This window comes from Pteropus vampyrus, unplaced genomic scaffold, assembly GCF_000151845.1.
Source record: "Pteropus vampyrus isolate Shadow unplaced genomic scaffold, Pvam_2.0 Scaffold140, whole genome shotgun sequence".
In the NCBI taxonomy this organism is placed as follows: Eukaryota; Metazoa; Chordata; class Mammalia; order Chiroptera; family Pteropodidae; genus Pteropus; species Pteropus vampyrus.
Window position 1 is genome coordinate 5,590,475 of NW_011888921.1, and position 24,962 is coordinate 5,615,436.

General features: G+C 52.1%; 1 protein-coding gene across 3 annotated transcripts; it reads left to right on the forward strand.

Moving 5' to 3' along the window:
* Window positions 1-559: 559 nt before the first annotated feature.
* Window positions 560-24,663, forward strand: ASIC1 (acid sensing ion channel subunit 1). 3 transcript variants are annotated; one of them, XR_002782300.1, is made up of 12 exons: window positions 560-637; window positions 1,485-1,862; window positions 2,520-2,715; window positions 18,456-18,606; window positions 19,234-19,361; window positions 19,653-19,803; window positions 20,143-20,199; window positions 20,648-20,801; window positions 21,219-21,455; window positions 21,808-21,887; window positions 21,979-22,083; window positions 22,242-23,475. XR_002782300.1 is itself a non-coding variant. In XM_023535422.1 (12 exons), the coding sequence occupies exons 2-12, from the start codon at window positions 1,501-1,503 to the stop codon at window positions 22,344-22,346; spliced, it is 1,581 nt and encodes a 526-aa protein (XP_023391190.1). In that variant the 5' UTR covers window positions 560-637; window positions 1,485-1,500; the 3' UTR covers window positions 22,347-24,663. The 3 variants fall into 3 exon arrangements, 2 of the variants coding, with proteins under 2 accessions (XP_023391190.1, XP_023391191.1); XM_023535422.1 differs by having other exon boundaries at window positions 21,219-21,310; window positions 22,242-24,663; XM_023535423.1 differs by lacking the exons at window positions 560-637; window positions 1,485-1,862; window positions 2,520-2,715 and adding an exon at window positions 15,186-15,881 and having other exon boundaries at window positions 21,219-21,310; window positions 22,242-24,359.
* Window positions 24,664-24,962: the final 299 nt, after the last annotated feature.

Below are 24,962 nucleotides of genomic sequence, written 5' to 3' on the forward strand. Positions count from 1 at the left end.
ATCAGACAGAGGCTGGAAAGGGACCAGAGGACCTGGAGCCATGTATGAAAAATAACACCAAATGTGAGGACAATGCTTGTAACTCTTCAGAATGATTTCTAGGTGCTCCTTCAATGCCCTGGATAAATCGCCATATCATCTCTATTTTCGCCAATGTACAAACTGAGACACGGAAGTAGAATGAGTTGTCCTAAGCTCACGTAGCTGGTTAGTGACAGATTCAGGATTAGAACACATGTCTTATTAAGTCCCAATGCAGTGTGCTCTTTTCATTAATACTGCTGACCCTGGAGTTATCATGTCCACTTCCAGTTTTGGCCCTTGCTCTTTGAAAACTCGGTCTCCTCTAAGACCCCCTTGCTCTCCATGCCTGTCCCCAATTATCCACTTTCAGATCCCCTCCTTTTTCCCTGCTCATTTTCTCCCTCCCCCCACCCCCACTTGCTTTCTTCCTCCTAGCATTATGGGAGCATGAACTGCATTCTTTTGTGTAGAAAGGCAGGAGCCATGGTCATGCTTGTTTTTTCCCACTAGACTTCCCAGTCTTTTTAAGCCCTGCTCGCTCGGCGCTGAGCCCGCTACCGGCCCCGCGCCCCAGGACCCGCCGCTGGTTGCTGGGTTCCCGAAGCCCCCTCAGGTGGGTCTCCGATCCCCCGCCTTTGGCTGCAGGACTCCCCAGCGCCCCGAAGCCGGGACTTTGCTCCGCTCTCGCTTTCCCCAGCTGCCGGGGCGGCTCAGTGGCTGGGGAGGGGGGCGGGGGCCGAGTAGGGAATCTGGCTGCGTCGAGAAGCTGGACTGGAGGAGGGGGTATTGCGTCCGGGGCGGGGACAGCTCGCTGTCTTAGGTAACTGCGCCCCCCCGCCCCCCGAATGCATCCACCTCAGGCTGCCCTCCACCCACCACCCCAAACATACACACATACAGCCTGCGGGTAGTGAGAACTAGAGACGTCCGCCGGTGAGGACTCAGGCTGGGCCCCTCCCCACCTTCCTGGAGGGGTTTCTGGTCCAGGTTTAGCTAACGATGGCGAAAGCTGGGTCCTGGGGACACCCTTGACCAGGAGGAGCTCCCGACTCCGGGTTCATCCATTCTGGGGGCGTTTTCGTCTCCAGGATGGGGTGGACATTCCTGTCCCAGAATGACCCCATATCTGGAGGGAACTCCTGTGCTTGCCTGTGGGAACATTGGGACTTCCCTCTTGCCCTCGGATGACTACCATCTGGGGTCTTCCCTGGCCCGGAAAGCTTCCCTGGGATAGCATTCTCTTGGCCTGAGCTGACCCGCCAGCCCCTGCATTTGTAGGAACCCTCTTCTGGGAGTGTGTCCCTAGGTCAGCTACCTCTGGGCTGGCACACCAGGGAAGTCTCCTGCCTCAGAGGCGGTGACCTCTGGAGATGGGAATTCCAGATGGTCATATTTGGAGGGACCCTAAGTGTACTCTCATCCCAAGACAATGACGGATTCACTCCCTCCCTGTCCCCCAGGATTCCCTTGGCCAGGATGGAACTGAAGGCTGAGGAGGAGGAGGTGGGTGGCGTCCAGCCGGTGAGCATTCAGGCCTTCGCCAGCAGCTCCACGCTGCACGGCCTGGCCCACATCTTCTCCTACGAGCGGCTGTCACTGAAACGGGCGCTCTGGGCCCTGTGTTTCCTGGGCTCACTGGCTTTGCTGCTGTGTGTGTGCACAGAGCGTGTGCAGTACTACTTCAACTACCACCACGTCACCAAGCTCGACGAGGTGGCTGCCTCCCAGCTCACCTTCCCCGCCGTCACGCTGTGCAACCTCAATGAGTTCCGCTTTAGCCAAGTCTCCAAGAATGACTTGTACCATGCTGGAGAACTGCTGGCCCTGCTCAACAACAGGTGGGTAGCTCCCACACATCCCCCAACTAGGCTCCTAGAGTTGTGTGCATCCCAGCTCCCAGAGACCCCATCAGGGTGCATGCCTCTCTAACTTCATAAAGCCCAGACAACCCTGCCCTCCAGCCCCCAAAACTTGCCATGCGCAGCAGAGGAATTGGGGTTCTGCTGAGCATTCAATTAAGGGCACTCAGTCTCTGATCCCAGCACAGTCCAAAATAGCTCTGCCCCTACCCAGCCTGAGCTGTGAGACATCACACCCTCTCTGGAGTGACTGTCACACCCTATCTGAAGTGACCGTTGCCCACCCTCCTGCCACTATGTCTTGATCTTCTTATCACTTGGGGAATGGGGGCAGACCATCTTTAAAGGGTAGAGACTATAGTATAAAAGCCATAGCTCCTGCTTTGATCTCTCTACCAGCCCACTCTTACTCATGTGCTGAGATGCTGCAGGTCCTTCTGTCTTCTCAGATCCCATGGGGCAGGTCCTCTGGACATGCCCTGATCCTCTTCCATGCCTATGGCCAGGCCTGATCCCCAAGGCTGGATGCTGTCCTCCCCCCATCCCCTCGAGGTTGGGTATGGGGCACTGGAGGTCAAATGGAGGCAGGAACGGAAGGTCATGCTGATCCATGCAATGCTCGCCTCTGGGCTCCAGGTATGAGATACCCGATACACAGATGGCAGATGAAAAGCAGCTGGAGATCCTGCAGGACAAGGCCAACTTCCGCAGTTTCAAGCCCAAGCCCTTCAACATGCGCGAGTTCTACGACCGCGCGGGGCACGACATTAGAGACATGCTGCTCTCCTGCCAATTCCGGGGGGAGGTCTGCAGCGCAGAAGACTTCAAGGTGGTGAGTGAGTCCCCTGGTGTGGGGCGTCAGTCAGCCCGGGCCCCAAAGGAGGAGGAAACTAGGTGCAGGCAGCCCTCTCATCCTTCTCACTACTCTGGGAGAGGAAGCTGTATGTCCCTGGGCTGAATTCTGGCAAGAGGGGACTTTGTTCAGTATTGGGGTGCATTTGCTCTGTGTGAGGGCTGGAGCTTCAGCTTTGTGTCCATGATGGCAAGAAAGAGAGTCCACAGCACACAACACACACACACACACACACACACACACACACACACACACACACACACAGCTTAGCATGGCCTGACAACATCAAGCTTACCTTCTGGGCCACAGGTGTTAGAGCAGGGGGGGGGGAGTGGTGGGAAGTGGCAGCCTTGTTATTCGAATGAGGTCCAAGGACCATCACCCTGGGAGCTTGAAAGAAATGCAAACTTCACCACCCCACCTATTGAATCAGAATCTGCATTTTAACAAGATCTCTAGGTGATTTGAATTAAAGTTTGAGAAGCATCATGAAACAGGAGAAGTAAGGGAAGCTTTCTCTTAAATAGCCAGACAGCTAATTCTCTGTGTGCCACCCCCATACATGTACATTGTTCAGTTAGGTTACCTGCTTGCCAGCAAGAGCCACCAAGCCAGGGTCTGAGGGAGAAGAGAAGATTTGAGGTACACGGCCATGACTGAACTGGAGGCTCCCTTTGCTTCTTAAAATGGAAATGCCCCACAGACACACCATCCCCCATAGACGGGGCTATCTCAAAGCCAGCACCCCAGAGAGAGTTAGGGGAACTGACTGGCATCTCATGTGCCAGGTGATCTTGGGCAAGTTATACAGGTTCCTGAGGGGTTAGAATCAGACAGAGGCTGGAAAGGGACCAGAGGACCTGGAGCCATGTATGAAAAATAACACCAAATGTGAGGACAATGCTTGTAACTCTTCAGAATGATTTCTAGGTGCTCCTTCAATGCCCTGGATAAATCGCCATATCATCTCTATTTTCGCCAATGTACAAACTGAGACACGGAAGTAGAATGAGTTGTCCTAAGCTCACGTAGCTGGTTAGTGACAGATTCAGGATTAGAACACATGTCTTATTAAGTCCCAATGCAGTGTGCTCTTTTCATTAATACTGCTGACCCTGGAGTTATCATGTCCACTTCCAGTTTTGGCCCTTGCTCTTTGAAAACTCGGTCTCCTCTAAGACCCCCTTGCTCTCCATGCCTGTCCCCAATTATCCACTTTCAGATCCCCTCCTTTTTCCCTGCTCATTTTCTCCCTCCCCCCCCCCCCACTTGCTTTCTTCCTCCTAGCATTATGGGAGCATGAACTGCATTCTTTTGTGTAGAAAGGCAGGAGCCATGGTCATGCTTGTTTTTTCCCACTAGACTTCCCAGTCTTTTTAAGCCCTGCTCTGTGGACCAGTTTCATGGCCTGAGCCAAGGTGATGAGGAACTTGGTGTGATGCAAGAACCACTTTCTTCCCTCTTTTCTCTCCTCAAAATAATAAAGCGCTGTATTCTCCAGAGCCTGAGATGAAAGGTTCCCAGGCTCACCAGCTATGCTCCCAAGAGTAGTAGAACTGTAGGTGAAGGTAAAGTGAAAGTCAGAGTCCTCCTCCTCCCCAACATACCCAACACACAAGCGGAAGGGACCACCAAGAAAGACAGAATACCCATTAGCTTGGACGATTTGTAGTGCTGGAGGAGGAAGGGGATTGCTCGGCTTAACCCGGGAGGCTGCTGAAGTATAAAATGGGGGTACAGTTAGTCCATAGAAAGTGCTCAGTTACTCCATTTGTCTCTCACGTCCGGAAAGATTCTAAGTGGTGATGCTAAGACATGTTTGGTTCATGGAAATGGAGATACTGGAATATGATTGGACCATGTTGTTTGAGGGGACAATTCTAAGTAGTTAGATGGAAAATGATTGGTTCAGAAAGTTCTGGAGCAATCCAAGATCTTCCTCTTGCTGGTGGGAGAGAGACACAGGTTAGGAGCCTGTAGGCCTAACACAGGTACCTCTTGGTTCTGGGTTGTCAGGGAAGACCAGATTTTTGCTGTTTCTGAGCCTGTGTCAAACACCTGACCCTGAATCTGGCTAGACCCAAACCTCTCAGCCTCTCTGATTGACCTCACTGCCAGACCCATTCCATGTCAGGAACTCTATCACTTCTGCCCATGGGGATGTTCCTACACGGATGGGAGTTTGGTTGTGAGTCCATGACTCACATCTCCCTAAGTAGAAAGAAGGATGCTGGCATGCCCCTCCAGCTCCCTGGTCCTAAAGGGTGCAGACACTTCTTGCCTGATGCTCCACCTTCTCTCTCCTCTCCTTGGTCTCATAGTTAACATAAGCGTCTCCATTCTTGCCACTCTCTGCTAGACCAAAAGATATGTATCGAGCCCTTAGACAGATGTGCACTGACAGAAAACATCTGTCTTTCTGGTCAGAGCTTGAAGGAGACCATCTTGACACCTTCTACCACCTCAAGAGAAGAGTTTCTTAACTGGGGTTCCAAACCCTGTCTCAAAGTTTGCAAAATGTAGTGTGCACAGGCACATGTGAATTCTTCTGCGGGTTTCCGAGGGCAACCCTTATCCAACCTTTAAGAAGTTGTATGTAAGGGTATATGTGAGGGTGTGTGAGAGTGTGTGTGAGGATCTGAGTGTGTATGTGTGAGTGTATGTGAGGGCGTGTGTGCTCCTGGAGGGCAGATCAGGGGGCATAGGAATGGCATACTCTAGTCTGTCAAAGACCCCAGCTCCCTGGGTGGGAGTCTGCCGTGACAAGCATTTCCCCAGATGTGCTTCTGAGTCCAGCACAACCTCAAGGAATGGACTGGTGGTCACAGTGTTTGACAGGTACATCCCCCAACTGTGGCTGAGTCAGCTCGGGACAGTGGGGACGAATAGGGGGAACTTGAGCTAAATTTGGGAGGAACTAGTTGGAGACTCTTTGGGAGTGAAGAGGCAGAGGGCAATAGGGCAAACATCCGCACAGCAGCACGATTGGGTAGGCCTCAGGAGCTCTCTCCTGAGCTACCAAAGAGCAACTAGAGACCTACCCACAAGGCCCCCTCTGCCCTGGCCACATCTTTCCCTTCCTGGTGGGGTGCTTGGTTGCCAGGGCAACAGGGTCTGAGGCTCCACTCTCCCGCCCAACCTCAAGGCCAGTCAGGCCAAGGCAGGGCAGGGGTTCCATGGAGGGGGCCGGGGGGTGCAGCTGTCTGGGTGGGGGTTGGAGAGAATGAGCAGTCGCAGCTGGTGCCAGCCTCCAGCTGCACCTTATCTGTCCCTGGCAGTGGGAGCGCCAATGTGGCTGGAATGCTGAACAGCGCTGAGGGGAGGGGGCTGGCAGATGGTTGCCCAGTCTGCCCTAGGCCACCCCCTGCTCCAGCTGGGACCCAGAGCCTCTGCCTGGGGGAGAAAGAAGCAGGAATTCATTTCTGGACCTTGAAAGAGAAGGAAGGAGAAGGCAGAGACTGGAAATCCTGGGAATGGATGTATAGTATTCTCCTTCGGGAGGGGGTAGGATTGGGGGACAAGGAATAGGGGGCAGGATTCCCTGAGGGGCCCACAGGAGTCCCCCAGGGCCCTGGAATGGGGGCAGGAATTCTCCAGAGGGGAGGTAGAATGAGGGGGGTGGACACAGAAATTCCCCCGAGGTTCTGGAGGACAGGAATCTTCTGGAGCATCTAGAGGGATGAGATGCTGATATAAGAAGTGGGTATAGGTGGGTGATTCTGGGACGCAGAGTGGGAGGGAGAGGTCATCTTGAAGCAAGCAGAGCTGGGAATGGCAGAGGGCTTCCTTATCACTGGGGCCGGCTCTGCCCCTTCACTGACTCCCCTCACACCCACACACCCCATCCTAGAGCAGCTCAGAACGGGATTCCCTGGAGAGGGCCCAGCCTTACTATCTGGGTCTATTCTCTCCAGCTCGGTAGGGAGTGGAGGGGCCGTGGAGGAGCAAGGCTGCTCGCATTGCCAAGCGGAGAGGCAAGAGGGTCGCGGTAACCGCACCCAGAGGCCCAGTAGTCTTTGAGTGTGGTGCGCGGGAGCACTGGGGGCGCTGACGGAGCATGCACAGATTGCAGAGGGATCGGAGAGCCTGGAGTGGAGGGGTTAGCTTCGGAGGAGGGGCGCTCCCGTCCTCGGGGTTCCTGGAGACCTCTTTTAGCTTTATCCTTTTCTTCTCTCCCTTCCTCCCTGAGAAAAGCCTGAGGCTAAAGGGAGGAGACTGGAGTAGAGCCAGTTGCAGGAATCCAGGAGACCTTAGGTTGGGGTCTCCCCCCTCCACACACACACACACACACACACACACACACACACACACACACACACACTCCTTTGGGTAACTTAGTTTCCTCTCTCATCTCCTCCCTCCCACTTCTGACTCCACCCCTCACCCAGACTGCTGTCAGCTAAGAGGCTACTCTAAGTTAATTGATCTCCTGACTGTTGGCTAAAGTAATAGGGAATTGATGTAAGTAACTTAGTGCCTCTGGGGACAGAGCAGGAAGTGGAGGGGTGGGGAGGAGGAGCGCCTCCTAGCCTCGGGCCTTTCTCCTGACCCCGCCTGTGGGGAACTGGAAGGTATGGCTGTACTGCACCTGATGTGTGTCCAGGAAGCAGAGGGGAGGCCTGCGGAGAACGCGAACGGTTCTGCTGTGGGCGGAGGTTGCTTCTGAGTGTGCTTCAATTTGTGGAAGACAATTTCAGTTTGGGGGGAGGGTGTGGGAGGCTGAATATTCGGAAGGAGGAGCTGGCGTTAGGATGTGTCAAGCTCCACTTGATTTATTCCTGTGACAGACACAGCCCCTTCTAAGTGCCAGGCCCACACTGAGCGCCAGAGCGGGCGGTAGACAGGCAGATCCTGTTCCTGCCCTCAGGGAGCTTAGAGTTAAGGGCAGTTCTGAGGCAGACTCAGAGCTGGGAGGGCGATTGGTGCTAACAGAAGCCTTCCCAGCACGCAGTAACTAGCCAGGGATGAGAGGACTCTCAGTATCTAGGTGGAGCCCTTCCAATCTCCCCCAGCACAGCTCAGCTGTTCAGAAACTCCAGCTTTACAGAAAGTGTGATGTCTTCCCCACCCATCCTCCCCCAGCTCATGACTAGCCCAATCATCTCCAGCCTCCAGCAACAGTCATTGCCCACCTTTGGCCAGGCCACCTAGGCACAAGCCTTCCCTCACTGAATGTCTGAGGTGGCCATCCCAGGAGCCTCTACCTTCTGGCTGATAACTTTCCAGTCAGAACCCTTGCGTGAGGATTCTGGGAGGCAAAACTGGGATGGAGACTGAAAAAATGAGAAGTGGTGCCTAGTTCAGGTGTTGGGACTCCTGGGTTCTATTTTGGATGTTGTTCCGTCTGCTCCGTTTCTGAGCTCCTAGGTCCAACTTCCTGTGAGGAAAGGGAGCTCCAAGTGGATTGTTAAATTATTCTTTGCCAAGGGGCAGCCCCTCCTTCAGCCTCTGGGACTCTGGTTAAGCCCACACTGACCCATGTGTGGAATGGATGTGAAATAATGACTGTTCTGGACACATGGATCACACATCTTCCTCATGGACATATTTCAAAATGAGCATGAAACTGCTGTGTATTCACCTCGAGGGAGGGAAAGTTCCCTTAAGAAACTGTGAAGACAGAAACTCTACCACTTCATGCTCTGCAAGGCTATTCCCAAGTGAGAGAGAGGGCAAGGTGTGATTTTTTTGAGCTTCTCTGAGTTCTTGGAAAGAAAACTCTTTCTCGCCCCTCTCATTTGCACACCTTGGATGTGGCTGACAGTCTTGGGGATCTGGGATGTTGAGCTGCATAGCTTAGTGTGTATGTATTTGTGTTTCTAATTGGTGTGTCACATCATCGTGCCAGGCTGAGAACATCCCTAGGGGAGAGACTGCTGCAGTGGCCTTGACCATGGACAGCAGCCAACTCAGACTTCATCACGACACACTCACTGCATGGATGCCCCAAGTGTGCAAGCACACATGTGCACCTCCATGTGCATGTCTGAGAGTGTAAGAATGTGGATGTAAAGTAGGGTGTGAAATGGACATATGTGGGTGTGCACGAGGGCACGCAGCTCTCTTTGTGTGGCTATGGGAGAGAGCTTGTGTGCGGGCAAACCTCTGGTTGCATGCAGAGCACATATTAGCAAAATTAATCATGTCTTTCAGTCACGCTTTGCAATTTACAAATTCCCTTTATTTTAGCTCATGCGATTTTCATATTTCTGGGAGGCATATCTTCATTCGAAAGATGAAACTGAGGCTCAGAGGTGTTAGGTGACTTGCCTGAGGTCACACAGCTGGTAAATGACAGAGTGAGACCTTGACTTCAGATCTTCTAAGTCCAGGTTCCTTGAGCATGACTAGGAGTGAGAGTGTGGTGCGTGGTGGAGAAGGGTGCTGCAGGCTCCCCAGCTGCTCATGCTCTGTAAAGGAGCAGTGTATGGTGAGGCAAGAAGGGAAAGAAAGGGTGCAAAGGAGGAGGAATCCCCGCTTCGCGTTGAGCACACTAAGTCTGTTGACTCCTCAGCCTTTTCACTGTACCATTTGGCCAAGTTCCAACCTTAGATAGACCCACCACTGGCTTTCCTCAGGACAGCCAGGCTTTACCAGAGAAAGGCACACAACAGGCCACGTTGGAATCACATTGCATTCATGACCAACATCCTTAAATGGGCCTCCAGTGCTTCCTGGCACCCCCACTGTGTTTTCCTGGTCAACTTGCTCTCCCCAATGTTTACTGCAAACCTCTCTACTCTTCTCAGACAGCCATCATCATCCTTCCAACCCCCTTCCCACCCTCAACAGATGACCTTGCTTCCCTCTTCGCAGAGGAGATAGAAGCCTCAAACAAGATATCCCCCTTCCTCTGGGAACCAGACCCCAGAGGGGAACATCCATCTTACCTAGGCTGAAATCTCAACCTATTATTTCCATCTGAACTCCTTCTATCTTTATAGAAATTTTACCCTAAAGATTCTGCCTCTCCCTTCTCTACAGTCAGTCTTCCCTCTCCAGTGGAATCTTACCATTGAAACATGCTTAAGATTCTCCCATCTTAAAATATAAAACTATAATGACAGCTGACATTTTTTGAGCACTTACTATGTATCAGGCTTTAGGTTAAGATGAAAACCAAAATACAAACATCTAAATTCCACACTCTCCGCCCCGGCTCCCACACAATCTTTCTGCTTCTTTTCAGACAGAATTCTTAAGAGTGATGTGTATATTCCACTGTCTTCATTTTTTTCATCTCTAACTCACTCTCTAATCCATTCCAGGCAGCCTTCTTCCCTGTCCCCGGCACTCCACCGAAATGGTTCTAGCTAAGGTTACTAGCGACCCCCATGTTGCCAAATCCCACAAACATTTTTTATCCTTGGTCTCTCAGTAACCCTCGCAATGATTGACCATCACCTCTGTTTTGAACGATTCTCTTTCCTGACAGCCATACTCTCTTCATTTTCCTCTTTTGTTTACACACTCTTTTTCTGTCTCTTTGCCAGTTCGTTCTCTTCTACGTGGCCATTAAATGTTGACACTACTCAAGCCTCAATCTCAAGCCTTCCTCTTCTTTAAATCATGAGAGTGTGATTTAATGGTATAACTCGATGAATTTTTCATTAGCATATTTTTTGTATTGGTGTGTCCTACAATTTAATATTTTACATATTACACTGGTATGTATTTACATTGGTATAAAAGTGTAAAACATTCCCAGCACCCCAGAAAGTTCCTCCCGACCCTTTCCTAATTAATACTACTACATGAGAGTTCACCATTATTCTGACTTCTGTCAGATAAGTTTCACCTGTTCTGGAACTTCCTAGAGTATGTGTATCCTCCACACAGTATATTCACGTTTGTGTCACTTTTTGCTTATGTCTGTGAGATTCGTTTTCATTGCTATGCGTTCAATCATTCTTTTTCAATGCTGTGTAGTATCTCATTATACAAATATATTACAATTCCTTTACCCATTCTACTCTCGCTAGACATTTAGGTTGTTACTGGTTTGGGGCTATTATAAATAAAGCCGCTATGAACATTCTTGTTGATGTCTTTCGGTTGACATATGCACTCACTTCTCTTGAGTATATAAGTAGGTGCTGTGGTTAAGTCATAGGTTAGGATTCTGTTTAGCTTTAGTGGATACTGCCAAACCAGGCCTTTTTTTTTTTTTTTCTATCTTTTTTTTTAAACTTTATATTCTATTCTCGGGCAGTCTCATCTTCACTCGTGACTTCAATTTCCATCTACACACTGACAACTGCCAAATGTATGTCTCAGCCCAGCTCTCTCTTCTTCGAATCAGCCCAGTGGCCGATTTCCCACTTAACATCTCCACTTAGATGTCTCCAAGGGTCCAAAAAATCAGTATGTGCAAAGTCAAATTCATCATCCTACCTCCCAAACTAGTCCTTTACTTGTGCTCCAGATCTAGTGAGCCACCCCCACCCCCGTTCACCCACTTGCAAACTAGAAATTATCTCCGACACTCCCTCTACTTCAGCTCCTTTAACAGGATCTGCCAGTGTTGTCTCCTGAACGTCTCCACTCCATCACCCTGTTCCAAGCCACCCTACCATACTATGACTCACCTAAACCACTGCACTGGCTTCCTAACAGGTCTTCCAGAAAAACCCCTGACTCTTTCCAGAGTGGTCCCTTCAAAACGGCACTCTGATCGCTTGAAACCCTTCCACAAGGAGTCTCTTATTGTCCTTGGACCAGAACCTTTACCTGTGGCTTCAAGGCCCTGAGGGGTCCAGGTCCTGCCTGCTTTTCCAGCCTGTTCTTACCTGCTCTCCAGCTGCATGGCCCTCCTCTCAGCTCTCTCCTCTCAGGGCCTTTGCACAGACTCTGTTTTCTGGAATACCACCCCCCTACACACACACACATGCATACACATGCAGATTTTTACCTAATTATTCCTCCTCATTCTTTAGATTTCAATTCAAACATCACTTTCTCAGAGATACCTTCCTCGATACCCCAGTCTGGGTCAGATTCCCTATCATTCACTCCCATAAAACCATATCATTTTTTTTCCATAACACTTATCAGAGTTTGTAATTAAATATTAATTTTTGCAGTTTTTAAAAACTGATGTCTGTCTCCCCCATTAGACAGTAAGCTCCACCAGGGCAGGATCTTGGTCCTTCATCTGTTCTCCATGTGTCCTCAGCACATAACACACTAAATCAATATATGATGAGTAAATGAAAGAAGAAAGAAAAAAGGGATTTGGAGAAGGATGGTCTTATTCTAGTCTCAAGCCTACTACTTGCTCTCCATGAGACTTGAAGAGATCACTGTGCCTCAGTTTCTTCATTTGTCAAATAGGGGCAAAGTTACTCGAACCTGCTTATTTCAGTGGGTTGTATAAGGATCCCATGAGATATCATTTGAAAGGCATGAAACATTCCACAGATGTAAGAGATGGCTGAAGTTCAGGAAGCGATGTAGAAAAAGACAGAAACTACTGAGTGACCACACACAGCTTAGGAGAGATCCTGGGTAGGGAGTCACATGGAGAAGAGTCACATCTTTGAACAAAGCATTCAGAACTGAGTGCTGTTCTGCATGTGTGTCTGCTTGGGCATTTGTCTGCTTGGGTCTGTGCGTGTTGCCTGATACTTTCTTCACCTCTCCATTACTGTAAAAATTTGGATTTGTCTACTGGAACGAGCTGAGGTAGGACAGAATGTTAGAAGATGGAGGAGGAAGTTCAGCCATGGTGTGTTTTGTATTTGCGTATGATTGTCGCCCTCCCAGGAAGGCTGTGTGTCTGTGTGTAGTGACCTGTAGGTGTGCAGTGTGGGTCTTCCCTCTGCAAGTCCAATCTACTTCCCCTGCCAGGAAGTCTGCAGGAGGGGGACAATGCCCTCTAGTGGGTATGGAATGCATGGGCAGCTGCGGCTTCCTCAGCCCAAGCCTCAACCTAGGCAGGCCCCACCCCCAACCCAAGTCTGGAACTCGCCTCTGAAACACATCTTGAGAATGTGCAAAGCCCTCCAACAGCTGAAGTCTGGTAGGCAGGATGAAAGTGCACAGGGGATAGGGAACAGAAAAGGAACTCATGAATTCATACAGGAGAAACCTGAGGACAGCAGCTGGAGGTGAAGGTCTCTCTCCCCTCATCTCCACAGTGATTTATCTCGGTTGCCATGGGTGTTCCTGGTCTTTCTCAGTTCTTGTTTCTCCACATGGTCCCTGGGTCCTACTCTGTTATTCTCACGGTCTCTGTCCTCAAGCAACTACTGGTCACTACTCATGCCTGAAGGGCCTTAAGTGGAACTGGACCCTTTAGTCTGTTCCCTGGGTGGGCACTAACTATGTCCTGTGGAGTCAGGGAAGGCTTCTTGGAGGAGGTAATGTGTGATTGGAGTCTTGAAAAATAAGTAGAAATTCTCCAGATGGGGTCCAGGGAAGGCATGAAACTGGATAAACCTAGCGTGTCTGCAGAATGTGAGAAGGTTATGGTGGCTGGACAGTGGACTGGAGTGAAGGGGAGGTGAGGCTGGAGGGTAAATTGTAAAGGTCTGTGGGACAGGCCTTGAATTTTACCGAGAGACACTGGAGAGTGAGAGGAGGTCTTTAAGCAGGAGAATGGTCAGAATTACATAGCATGGGCTGAAGGTAGGTAGAAACTGCAGGGAAGGTGAAGGGGGTGGCATTGGGGAAACCAATCGAAAGGCTACTGTTTAGGCAAAAGAGGAGGAGGCCAGTCTGAGGACGATGGCCTAAGGATGCAGAGGGGCCAGATTTCAAAGGCTGCTCTTCTCTGGGGTCTTGGTGTCCCTGGCAGCATAGCGAAGGCCAAAGGTCCCATATCAGTCAATTCTGCTAGAACCTGCCTTCCATCCCCAGCAAACTCCAGGGTCTCTGCATGCAAATGGAGAAGGAAAAAAGTGTGGGAGCAGAGAGGGAGTGGTGGAGAAGGAGGGTTCGGAATGAAGCCTGGGGCTATGGGATGGGAAAAGCCCAAGTAGACTTTCTGACTCCCCGCCACCTCTACTCTGGCTCTGCAGAGGAAGGGTTAAGGTGTTTCACCTTCCTCCCTCCCTCCCTTCCTCTCCTCCCCTCAGGTCACCTTCTAGGCCCTGGAGACTTGGCTGGTGGCTCAAGTTCCTCAACCAGTGGCCCTGAGTAATCAGAACCCACCGAGGGGCTGGGGGCCTAGGGGCAGGGAATGATAAATTGGGGAAAAGGGGAGCCCCGGAGTCTGAGGGGATGGGGCATCTGCGAGGCTGACGGTTTTGGGGGCATCCAGGTTTATTCTCAATTCTCTCCACTTGACCCAAGATCCTGATTCTGCTCTGATCTCAGTGTCTTTTACTTACCAGAAGAGAATTCCTAGAATTCCTCTCCTGGACCAATGGTGGGGAGGGGGTGGCAAGCTGGGTGGGGGAGTGGTGATCTGCCGGGAAGCTTTTCAGCTGCAAGAGATGGGGTCCTTTACCCTGGTGCCCGGAACGGGCCATAAATGAGTCTGTGGTCAGTGAGAGACCTGTGCTAATGGAACCTGGGCTGCCCCCCAAGCCACAGAAGGGAGTGGAGGAGGGGATAGTGACCTAAGTGCTGCTCAGCATGGGGAGGGTGCTGACTTGAAGTAGAGACAGGTCAGGGGAGTGAGGGGAGGAAAAATGGGGTCAAGAACTGGCTGGAGGGAAATTGGAAGTCAAGGGAGTGATTGCGGGGAAATTAAGGGTTCCGGGAGTAACTGAAAGTAAATTGGGGTCAGGACGGAGATTGAAAGGAAACAGAATCAAAGGATAGAGGGGAGCTGGAGTTAAGGGTATATTGGGAGAATTGGGGGGGTCAATGAAATAATTGGGGGCATTATGAGCCAGAGGGAATTAGAGAGGAATTAGAGGTCTGAGAGAGTGCCAAGAGAGTGTGGGGGCTCAGATATCTCAGAGGAATGACTGAAACAGGTGAGAATAGGAGAGAGGACCCTGAATCTGGGTGGGAAGACTTAGGGACATGCTGAGGAACAGATTAGAGGATGAGAGGGAGCTCGAATGTGCGTGCGTGGTGGGGGAGGAGCAGGGACTGTTGCTGGGTGAAGTCCTCTTGGCAGGAGGAGCAAAGGACTCTGCTAGGTCCCATCTCATCTGGAGAGATGGATACCAGAAGCCCCTAGGCTTTCCCAGAGTTTCCACTCTGTCTTCAACCCTCTCTGTCCTGCTGGAGCTGGTGAGAGGAAAGAGGCTCTGGCACCCCTCCTCTCCATCAACTTCTCTTTCTCACTGCCATCAATTATTTATCAGCCCAGACACCCGCCCTCCCTAGCAGGGCAGGCTGGTCCTCCTCTCCACGCCCCGCCCTACCTCGGCCACACTGCCACAGAGGCCCTGTGAGGAAGGACACGGCCAGCCCAGTGGCGGAGACCTGGCAGAAGGGCTGGGTGGCTAGCCCTGCCGTACCCTGCTTCAGATCACATCTCCTTCCCCTTCTCCTGCCAATCCCCCGGTATCAGGCAGCCCCTGAAGAAGATGCCCATCCAGATCTTCTGTTCTGTGTCATTCTCCTCTGGAAAGGAGGCCCCCGGGCCCTTGGGAGATGTTTGGGGTCCCCATCAGCGGCAGCAGCGAGACAACTCAGAATCAGAAGAGGAAGAAGAAGAAAAGGAAAAGGAGGCAGCGAGGAAGGAGGTCAGAGAGGGAGATTTGCCCATGGACTTGGTGGCCTTTGCCAACAGCTGCACTCTCCATGGCGCCAGCCACGTCTTCGTGGAGGGGGGTCCAGGGCTGAGGCAGGCCCTGTGGGCAGTGGCCTTTGTCCTGGCACTGGGTGCCTTCCTGTGCCAGGTAGGAGACCGCGTTGCCTATTACCTCAGCTACCCACATGTGACTCTGCTAGATGAGGTGGCCACCACAGAGCTGGCCTTCCCAGCGGTCACCCTCTGCAACACCAATGCTGTGCGGCTGTCCCAGCTCAGCTACCCCGACTTGCTCTACCTGGCCCCCATGCTGGGGCTGGACGAAAGTGATGACCCAGGGGTGCCCCTCGCCCCCCCAGGGCCTGAGGCCTTCTCTGGAGAGCCCTTTAACCTGCACCGTTTCTACAATCGCTCCTGCCACCGGCTGGAGGACATGCTGCTCTACTGTTCCTACCGCGGGGGGCCCTGCGGTCCTCACAACTTCTCAGTGGTGAGTGGGGGCCCATGCCTGGCTCGGCACCCCAAGAGTGTCTGCCATGGCTCACCCTGACCGTCACTTCCTGGGCTGGGGCTGGTGGGTCCTGCCTCTCCCCCAACTCACCCTCAGTGACATGCCTCAGAGAAGCCAGGGCTCACCTGGGAGCCCCAGGGTCTGGAGCTGGGCTGCTATTCCCAGGTCTGAGCCAGTACGGCTTTTTCTGATAGAATCTCGAAATACGCCTGGTCTAGTTGGTAATTAGTTGCTGCTCAGGTGCCCCTGGTATCTCCCTGAATATCCTTCAGTGTGTCCAAACCTCCCTGTGATCCAGTAGGGCCCTGGACCTCACTCCATTACTGAGGTCAACCTCTGATCTGATGGTGGGTGCCAATACCCGACCTTAATAATTTCAACTATCATCCCTGGTCTGGAGCTGGGGCAGGTGCCACCCGGTCTCTGGAGGTGCAGGAGAAGGGTGGAAGGGAGGTGGAGGGGTGGGGTCAGCCCCCCATCTCCACCCCACCTGGTCAGCAGCTTCCACAGCAGGGACTTTATGGCATCCTCATGTAATATTCCTGTGCTTCTCCTACTCTCTCTGTGTGTGTGTGTGTGTGTGTGTGTGTGTGTGTGTGTGTCTGTCTGTCTGTCTGTCTGTCTGTCTGTATGAGGGAGAATAACAGGTGTCCTCTAAATCCCTCCTCTTCCTCCACCCCCAGTCCTAAGTGGCCAGGACTCTCTTTCTAGGGGAAGTCCTCACTAAAATAGTGACCTCCTTCTCACTCTGAAGTTTAAGACCTTTCTGCTGAGGGACCAAGAGGCACCCCACCCTCTTCTCAGTTCAGCTTCCAATTCTGTCTGGTCTGACTCCTCTCCTGCCCCTTCCAGGAGCCAGATGCCAGGCCTTCCCTCCCCACACACCTATCCCTCAGTCCTCCACCTCTTCCCTAGTGTAGGAGCAGGCAAATAGCATCATATCAGTGCATCACGGACTACTTAAGACCTGGCGGTTTTGGCCACTGGGCCTCAGACAGGCTGGGAGATAATAGGAACACCAGACAAGGAAGGGCTCAACCTGGCTTCTTCTGGATCTAATGGTAAAGCAGATACTTCTCATCCAGAACCACAAGGTGGCAGCAGCAGTCCACTAGCCAGCAGCACAGTCCTCTAAGCCAGGGCAAGGCTGAAGCTCCTGGCCTGCCCCAGCCACCTAAAATCCCTCACATCCCCAGATGGAGGGCAGGCAGGGCTGTGTGTCCAGCCTGAAGCCTGTGGCTGAATGCCACAAAACCTGGTAGTGGAGCTGCGAGATTAGGAGCCGTTGGAGTTTTCTCTTCACCTCTTCTCTGGGCCTCGCCCACAAAATGGGGAGACCATGTTTTCTTTTTTGGAGTAGAGAGGAAACGGCTGTTCTAGGAGGGGAGAAGAGGGGAAGGACTCTATTTCCTAATAATCTCCAATCCCCCTGCTGCTGCAGCTGGTCTGACACTCTGTCTCTCTCTCTCAGCTGTGTCTGTACTCACCTTATGATTTGCTCTGTGGACTTTATTGCCATCCAGCAGTAGTAAAATATACCCTATTTGTGGGAACCCGGAGGCATTCAGGGAAGCTGTGGAGAAAGGGCCATAAAGAACTGGTTTACTCTTCTCTCTGTGGCAATAAGAGCTGCTCTGGGGCATGGAGTGGGGAGAGTACCCCAGGGCGGAGATCTCTTCTGAGGCCTCGACAGTCCTACACAAGTACTGCCGAACATGCCATGCCCTAGGTGCTTAGTACCAAGAGCTGACAAAAGAAGTGCTGGTGCTCGAGTGAGCACGGTCCTTGGCATGACAGCTAAGTCTCCTTTCAGGTTCTGATGATAATGGGACAATGATGGACATATGGGTAATGGCTGGAGGAAACACAAAAGCTTAACTTGATTTGGAGGGGGATCTTGGGGAGAGTAAGATTTCAGATGCCTGGGGTGAAATCCAGGAGTATGGCAGTGATGAGATCCTGGTGATGGAGGTGTAGATGTCAGGGTCCCAGCAGGAAAAGGATTGCCACTCAGTTTAATTGAAAAGAATTTAACAAAGAGACAGTTTACAGAGCTGTGGGCAGAGTGCAGGAAACCAATAAGGGAGCCCGAGGCACCTAGCAGTAGTGGGAAATTGTCACACACAGCCGAAGGAGCAGAAGGAGGGCTATGCAAGGAGCCCTCCTGGCAGGATTTGTAGTCATAGAAGATCTAAGCCACTGCCAGAACACTCTCAGAGGTGTACAGGGTGGGAAAGGAGAAGTGCCCTAATCGCTCTCACCTTTTGCCTTCTGATTCTTTACTGATCCCTCTCATTGGCCAAACCCAACCAGAAGTCTGTCCAGGTGGCCAAGGAGCACAGGCAATGCAAGGATCAGCTTTCCAGTACACACAGCAAGGCAAAGAAGGGCAGAGAATGGTTTGGAAGGAAGACAAATGGAGAATGGGATGCACAGGAGGAATCAATCCTGAAAGATGTTACAATTTCAGTAACTGGGGGGCGATTTGAGACAGCCCTTGGTGTGTAGGGGGTGCTGGCAGGACTCTCAGGCTCTTCACTCTGCCCCTACCAGGTCTTTACACGGTATGGAAAGTGCTACACGTTCAACTCGGGCCGAGATGGGCGTCCACGGCTGAAGACCATGAAGGGTGGGACGGGCAATGGGCTGGAGATCATGCTAGACATCCAGCAGGACGAGTACCTGCCCGTATGGGGGGAGACTGGTATGTCACCTCTCTCAGAGCCCCCTCTCCATGTCTCTGGGCCTCAACCTCTGCCAGGAGACTTCTGGGTTCCACTGTAGGACCTGAGGCAGGGCTCGGGCTCTCCTCCTTTCCTCCCAGCATTTTGCCATCTCCATCTCCCACTCTACCTGACTGCCACACTCACATTTCTCTGGCTCCCCCTTCTTGGCTCAGTTACTCTCCAAGGTAACCAGCCATCCCTTTCTGTCAGTGGCCGCCACTCACTCTATAAATAACTCCCTCTCTTCTTGGGCTGCTTGCTGTCTGTCTGGTCTCAAGGGCCTTGAGGAAGAGAGAGATGGGGAAGAAGGGAGAAGAAGGGAGGGGGGAAGGAATGGAGAGTATCTGAGATAGTGAGAAAGAATTTGAAACATCAAGATGCATAGCTGAAGCCACGTAAGAAAAGAAGTGTGTAGGATGCAGGAGTCATCGGGGCAGCATGAGGCTGGTGAACTCAGAAGGAAGCTGGGAATGGGCTGGGGCCCCAGAGACTAAGCCACACACCCCCAGTACTAGTGTATGCTGTGCTTATTCTCAGGAGAGGCAGGATGTCCCCAGCTCTGGAGGTTAGGGAGTCCTCTCAACACACCCCCCTCATTCCCATAGATGAGACGTCCTTCGAAGCAGGCATCAAAGTGCAGATCCACAGTCAGGATGAACCTCCCTTCATCGACCAGCTGGGCTTTGGTGTGGCCCCAGGGTTCCAGACCTTTGTGGCCTGCCAGGAGCAGCGGGTGAGAGGGCCACAGGAGGATGGTCCCGGGGTGGGGTGTTGAAGGGTTAAGATGGAACGGTGGGCAATCACTAACGGGAGGGACAGGTGAGTGAGGGCCTGGGCAGCAATCTGACTAGTCAGAAGCATCAATGATCTAATGAACGAGAATGCTCTCTAAACTCTGAGACCCTCAGAGGCTGCAGAGGGAGGAGGGGCAAGACTCCTGAGTTCTGCATCTTGTCAGAGAAATCCATCAAGGTGACTCTGGGAGAAGTCCCCACACCCCCCAGCTCCCTGGCTCTCCCAGCAGCTCATCTACCTGCCTCCACCCTGGGGCACCTGCAAAGCTGTTACCATGGACTCGGATTTCTTCGACTCCTACAGCATTACTGCCTGCCGCATTGACTGTGAGACCCGCTACCTAGTGGAAAACTGTAATTGCCGCATGGTGCACATGCCAGGTGAGGCCCCAAAGCTCCAAAACACAGTCCTGGGGCCGCTCAGCCTGCATTGCTTCTCATCAGCTCCCCATGCTTATCAACCTCCTGCCAGTATAGAAGTAAGACCAGCTGGCTTCTTGTTTCCCCAGTTCTAGCCCCATTCCATACCCATGTAGCTCTTGTGTCTCTGACCTCTATTCCTGCCTGTACCCATAGGTATGGGTGGGAAGGGTCCGAGAGGAATGGACTGTGCCTCCAGGACAGACTGGGGCTGGCTAGTCCTACCCTCCTATTCTCTCCCAGCTCATCACAAGAGCCCTTTAATCTCCATCCTGCATCACTATCTTTTCTCCTTCGTAGGAGATGCCCCATACTGCACTCCAGAGCAGTACAAGGAGTGTGCAGATCCTGCTCTGGGTGAGCACCCCATCTTGGGGCACTCTCGGGGGAGGGAAGGAGGGACTGCCAGCCACATGCATAGAGGTTTCAGACCAAGCTCCCAGAAGCTTCAAGTAAGTCCTGGATCAGGCTTCACTTGAACTTTCCTGTGTCTGACTTTAGCAAGGCTGGGAATAGCACTTCTAGAGGCCCCTGTGAAAAATGGAGAGGGGTTACCTCCTCTCATCAGCACCTCAGCTGGTTGACCCCCAAGGGCTCTCAGGGAATGAGATATAGGGTTAGGAAATATCCATGGGGAGGCTCGATGAGGATCAGCGTAGGGTGGGCACAGGACTGAGGTGAAGGACTGGTGAGAAAAAGGGAAGGGGACCCAGGCTTCCTTTGGGCAAAGCCAGGATGTGTGTGTTGGGAAAGGCCTGGCAGAAGGGCACCACTCAACTAGCGCCTCTCACCTGGCTGGGCGCAGACTTCCTGGTGGAGAAAGACCAGGAGTACTGTGTGTGTGAAATGCCCTGCAATCTGACCCGCTATGGCAAGGAGCTGTCCATGGTGAAGATCCCCAGCAAAGCATCAGCCAAGTACCTGGCCAAGAAATTCAACAAGTCTGAGCAGTACATAGGGTAAGGGCTCTGACTGGGCAGGGTGGGTCCCTTGGGCTGGGACTGAGAAGGATATGAGTGGGCTTTGATGGAGGCCATGAAACAGGAGGAAGTTGAGTCTGGGGGTGGGCGTGGAAGAAAGATCAAGGCAGAGCAAGCAGGGGAAGTGCCTCTCTTTCCTCCTCACCTCATCCCCTATCTTCATCCTCCTTGCTTAAGTGGGATCACCGCACGTTTGCCAGTGTGCAGAGCATCTTTTCATATACACCATCACATTTAATCCTCACAACAACCCTAAAAGGCAGGTGTCCCCATCAGCATCTCATTTGATGGATATGGAGACTGAGATCCAGAGAGGATAATTTACTAAGGTCACCTAGCTAGTAAGGGACAGAGATGTGACTTGAACCTAGATCTTCTCCCCCAACCCCTTTGCAGGGAGAACATCCTGGTACTGGACATTTTCTTTGAAGTCCTCAACTATGAGACCATTGAGCAGAAGAAGGCTTATGAGATTGCAGGTCTCCTGGGTGAGCTGCTGATGGCACCTGTCCCCTTCCCATGTCATGGGCATGGTGTGCACTGTACCACCCAAAGCAGGCTGCTCACCTCTGTCCCGTGAGCTCTTCTCCCCCAGACATCCCCAGGGGCCTTTCCCTAAACTCTTTTGTTTTGGTATGTGCTGGGGGGAGGGGACTGACCTTCTCTTAGGGCAAAGTGGAAGAGATATGCCTGTGGGCAGGAATGCTTGACTATTTCGTATGACTTTAAAAATTTTCCCAGAGAATAAGAGTGTTGTGCTACGTTAAAAACAATTATTTTTAACTGGATAATACCTATTTATTTTAGAAAAGCAGGAAAAATGCAGAAAAAGAGAAAATAAAAAACCCATCAGAATTGCTTTGCGCTTCTTCTGTACGAAGGCTGTTGATCCTTTTGCAATTATGACTTGCCTGCCCCTGTCCCAGTGGGCTCTGCGGCTCCCATGATGTCCCGACCCCAGTGACCTCCCTGTGCCCACCTGCAGGTGACATTGGGGGCCAGATGGGGCTGTTCATCGGGGCTAGCATCCTTACGGTGCTGGAGCTCTTTGACTACGCCTATGAGGTAAGCAGGGGCGGGGCTCCAGGGCGGGGCCTCGGAAGGGGCTGGGTTCCAAGCTGCCATCATACCCACCCGCCACCTCACCGTGTCTCAGGTCATTAAGCACAAGCTGTGCAGAAGAGGAAAGTGCCAGAAGGACGCCAAAAGGAGCAGCGCAGACAAGGGTGTGGCCCTCAGCCTGGATGACGTCAAAAGACACGTGAGGGAGAGAGAGAGGGGTGCCCTCCGGCCCCGCCCCTCCCCCCACCTCCCCAAGATCACCCCCCATTGCCACCTTTTCTCCTTTGCCTCCCCCACGCCCCAGAGCCACCTGTGGCCCTTTCGATAACGGGTTCCTGTCCTGTGCCGTTCCCCCAGAACCCGTGTGAGAGCCTCCGGGGCCATCCTGCCGGGATGACGTATGCTGCCAACATCCTACCTCACCATCCGGCCCGAGGCACTTTTGAGGACTTTACCTGCTAAGCCCTGCAGGCCACTGTACCAAAGGCCTAGATGGGGAGGGCTAGGAGAGCAAGGGGGCCCCCAATTGCCCCCTAACTTCTGCCCTGGGGTCCTACTCCCGCCTCCCAAGGCAGTGCCCCTCTCCTGGGCAGTCCTTTCCTCTTGTCTGTGGTGAGGAAGGAGTCTTGACCGTAGAATCCTCTCCCTATCTCTATCCCATTCTTTTTATTTTTAACAAAACTAATCAAAAACAAACAAAAAAACTAAAAAGAGAGAACTGGGCAAATGACCTCAGGCTGCCCCTCTCTGCTCCATGCTGCCTCCCCCAGCTCCCAGCCTGAATTCTATCTATCCGGCTGTCTGTTATCTGAATGTCCACCTACATTCTGTTGCCACCAGTCACCTAAGCCCTCTCTTAGTGGGGGGTGAGGAGATCCTCCAGGTCTGGAATTTGGCCCCAAACCAGAGGATGTACCTTGAAGGGGAGGGATAGTGGTGGTGGTGAGGCCTTCCTCAGCCTTAAGAGACCCTCTCAGCCCAGTGACCACCCCACCCAACCCCAAGTCTCCAGGCAGGAACTAAGACCCTAGTACCGCACCACCACCACACACATATACCATGTGAAGTCACTAGGGAGGCGTGGGGGTGGGGATCCCCTGAAGAAATGGAGATGGCAACAAGATGTGGCCCTGGTGCTGTAGGCCACATCCTGATATCTACAGGTTCACCCCCCTCCCGGAGCTGCTGGAGAGAAATCCCAAGAGGCAACCCTCCTTTACCATCCCATAAAAGATCCAGCTGGTTGGCTTCCAGCTCAGGGAGAGGGGCACTGGTGCCTGACCTCACTGGTCCCTCTCCCAGAGGCCCATGCAGAGGGCCACATCCATAAATTTTCTTATGGAACTGTCTCAAGTCCTCTTCCCCAACTTCATTTGCTTCTCTCAACAACCTCATCTGCATTTTCTATTTCTATACGATACAGACTCTATATTGCTATATCTCTGTATATACTTTCCCCTAACTCTGTCTGTCTCTACCGCATCCCCTCTTGTCTCTAAGAACCATCCTCCTACCCCAAGTTCCCCTTCCTGTGTTTCTGCTCCCTCCCTGGTCTCTGAATGCCTTCGCCTGTATAAAGAATTGGACTCTCTCCCCTGGTGTCTGTACTGTGTACACACATCCCTCTGAGAAGCACAAGGAGACGACACGCGCATTGTAACCTTCGCACTGTCTCGGTGGCGACATAAAGGAAGCTGTGAATCACAAGCTCTGCCTCTTTCTGGCCTCACCCTCTCCTCCCATCCTGGGCACCCTCTGCCCTCCCTGCAGCCTTAATATCCCCTCCCCTGCTCGACCCACCCCAAAGCCCTTTGTCTGGCTGACTGTGGCCTCCCCAAGTAAGGGATTGCTACAGAGAGGGCCCTCACCCAAGGGATGGAGATCTGCTCTGTACAATAAGCCAAAGGCATCAGAGACAGAGAAAGCTGTGGATCAGTGACTCCTGCAGGGTGCTGACAGGCAGAAGCCGAGGTTCTCAGTCGGTGGCCTTTCCCTCTCTCTGGGTGCCCAGCCTCCTTTCCTCGCCTGGTACGCAAGCCCATCACTTATTTTCTGGTGAGCTACGGTTTGATAATGGGAGGAAAGAGACCTAGAGGAAAAGTTGAAAGCTCTGCTGTTTCGTCCCTCCCTTCCTACCTTAAAGAGAAATGAGTGAGGTAGAGGGCCTGCCATACCCTCTCCTTCTAGGCCGGAGCCCTGCCCCTTCCCAGGCCTTCTCTGCCCAGCTGTCTTTTGGTCTCTAACCCTAGAACGGGACCTGTAGCAGATAACCTGTGCATTAGCCTGGATCTGGAAAGTGAGGCTATAGGATCTCTGGGAACTCTTAGCTCTCGGGAGTTCCTTAGAAAGCAGACCTCTCCAGAAGGAAGCAGAAGCCAGGCCAAGGGGTGTGCACCAGATGGAGAACAGCAGGCAGGGCTATGGGTGACGCATGCCTCTGGTCTAATAAAATGGGTTTCAACCATCTCCTCTTCAGTGTCGTTATTCTCTTATTTGTATAGAATTTAGGCCTTCCCATTAAGTGCCTGGAGTCGAGCTTGGCTTGGGGCCAAACAATCAGGGTAGGAAGAAGGAGGCTAGAGCAGAGAGACCTCCATCCGCCTGGGATGGAACAGGGTGGCTATCACGCCAGTAATGGCTTGAACCACTGGACCGAGAAAGAGGGAGGAGCCAAAGGCAACAAAGATCCCAAAGAGAAGTCCTAACACAAAGGATTCCTTGGAGACGGGACAGGGTCAAAATTCAAAATAAACTTAAAATCTGGAAGGTTAGGTTGAAAGTCAGGGACAAAGTTGAGTTGAAGTTTTAGTGTGAGATGGTTATTGAGGCACTTAATCTGTGGGATGAGCCCCAGGCTAGGCTACGAGCTAGAAGATCTGGATTCTAGGCTTTGGCTTTACTGCTAACTTGCCAAGTCATTTACTCTCTGAGTTCAGCTTTCCCATTTGTAAAATGGAATAAACAGTGCATTCTCCTGCAATCCCCCGGGCTTACAGCAGTAAGAAATGGAAACGAAAAACAATCAAAAAGCTTTGGAAACTTGAACGCACTGCGCAAGATAAAGCAGTTACTCCATCA

Coding starts and splice junctions, on each gene's coding strand:
- ASIC1 (XM_023535423.1), top strand. CDS start 15,225: ATGCCCATCCAGATCTTCTGTTCTGTGTCATTCTCCTCTGGAAAGGAG. Junction 19,362..19,652: donor TGGCCTGCCAGGAGCAGCGG/GTGAGAGGGCCA, acceptor CTCTCCCAGCAG/CTCATCTACCTGCCTCCACC. Junction 19,804..20,142: donor CCGCATGGTGCACATGCCAG/GTGAGGCCCCAA, acceptor TCTCCTTCGTAG/GAGATGCCCCATACTGCACT.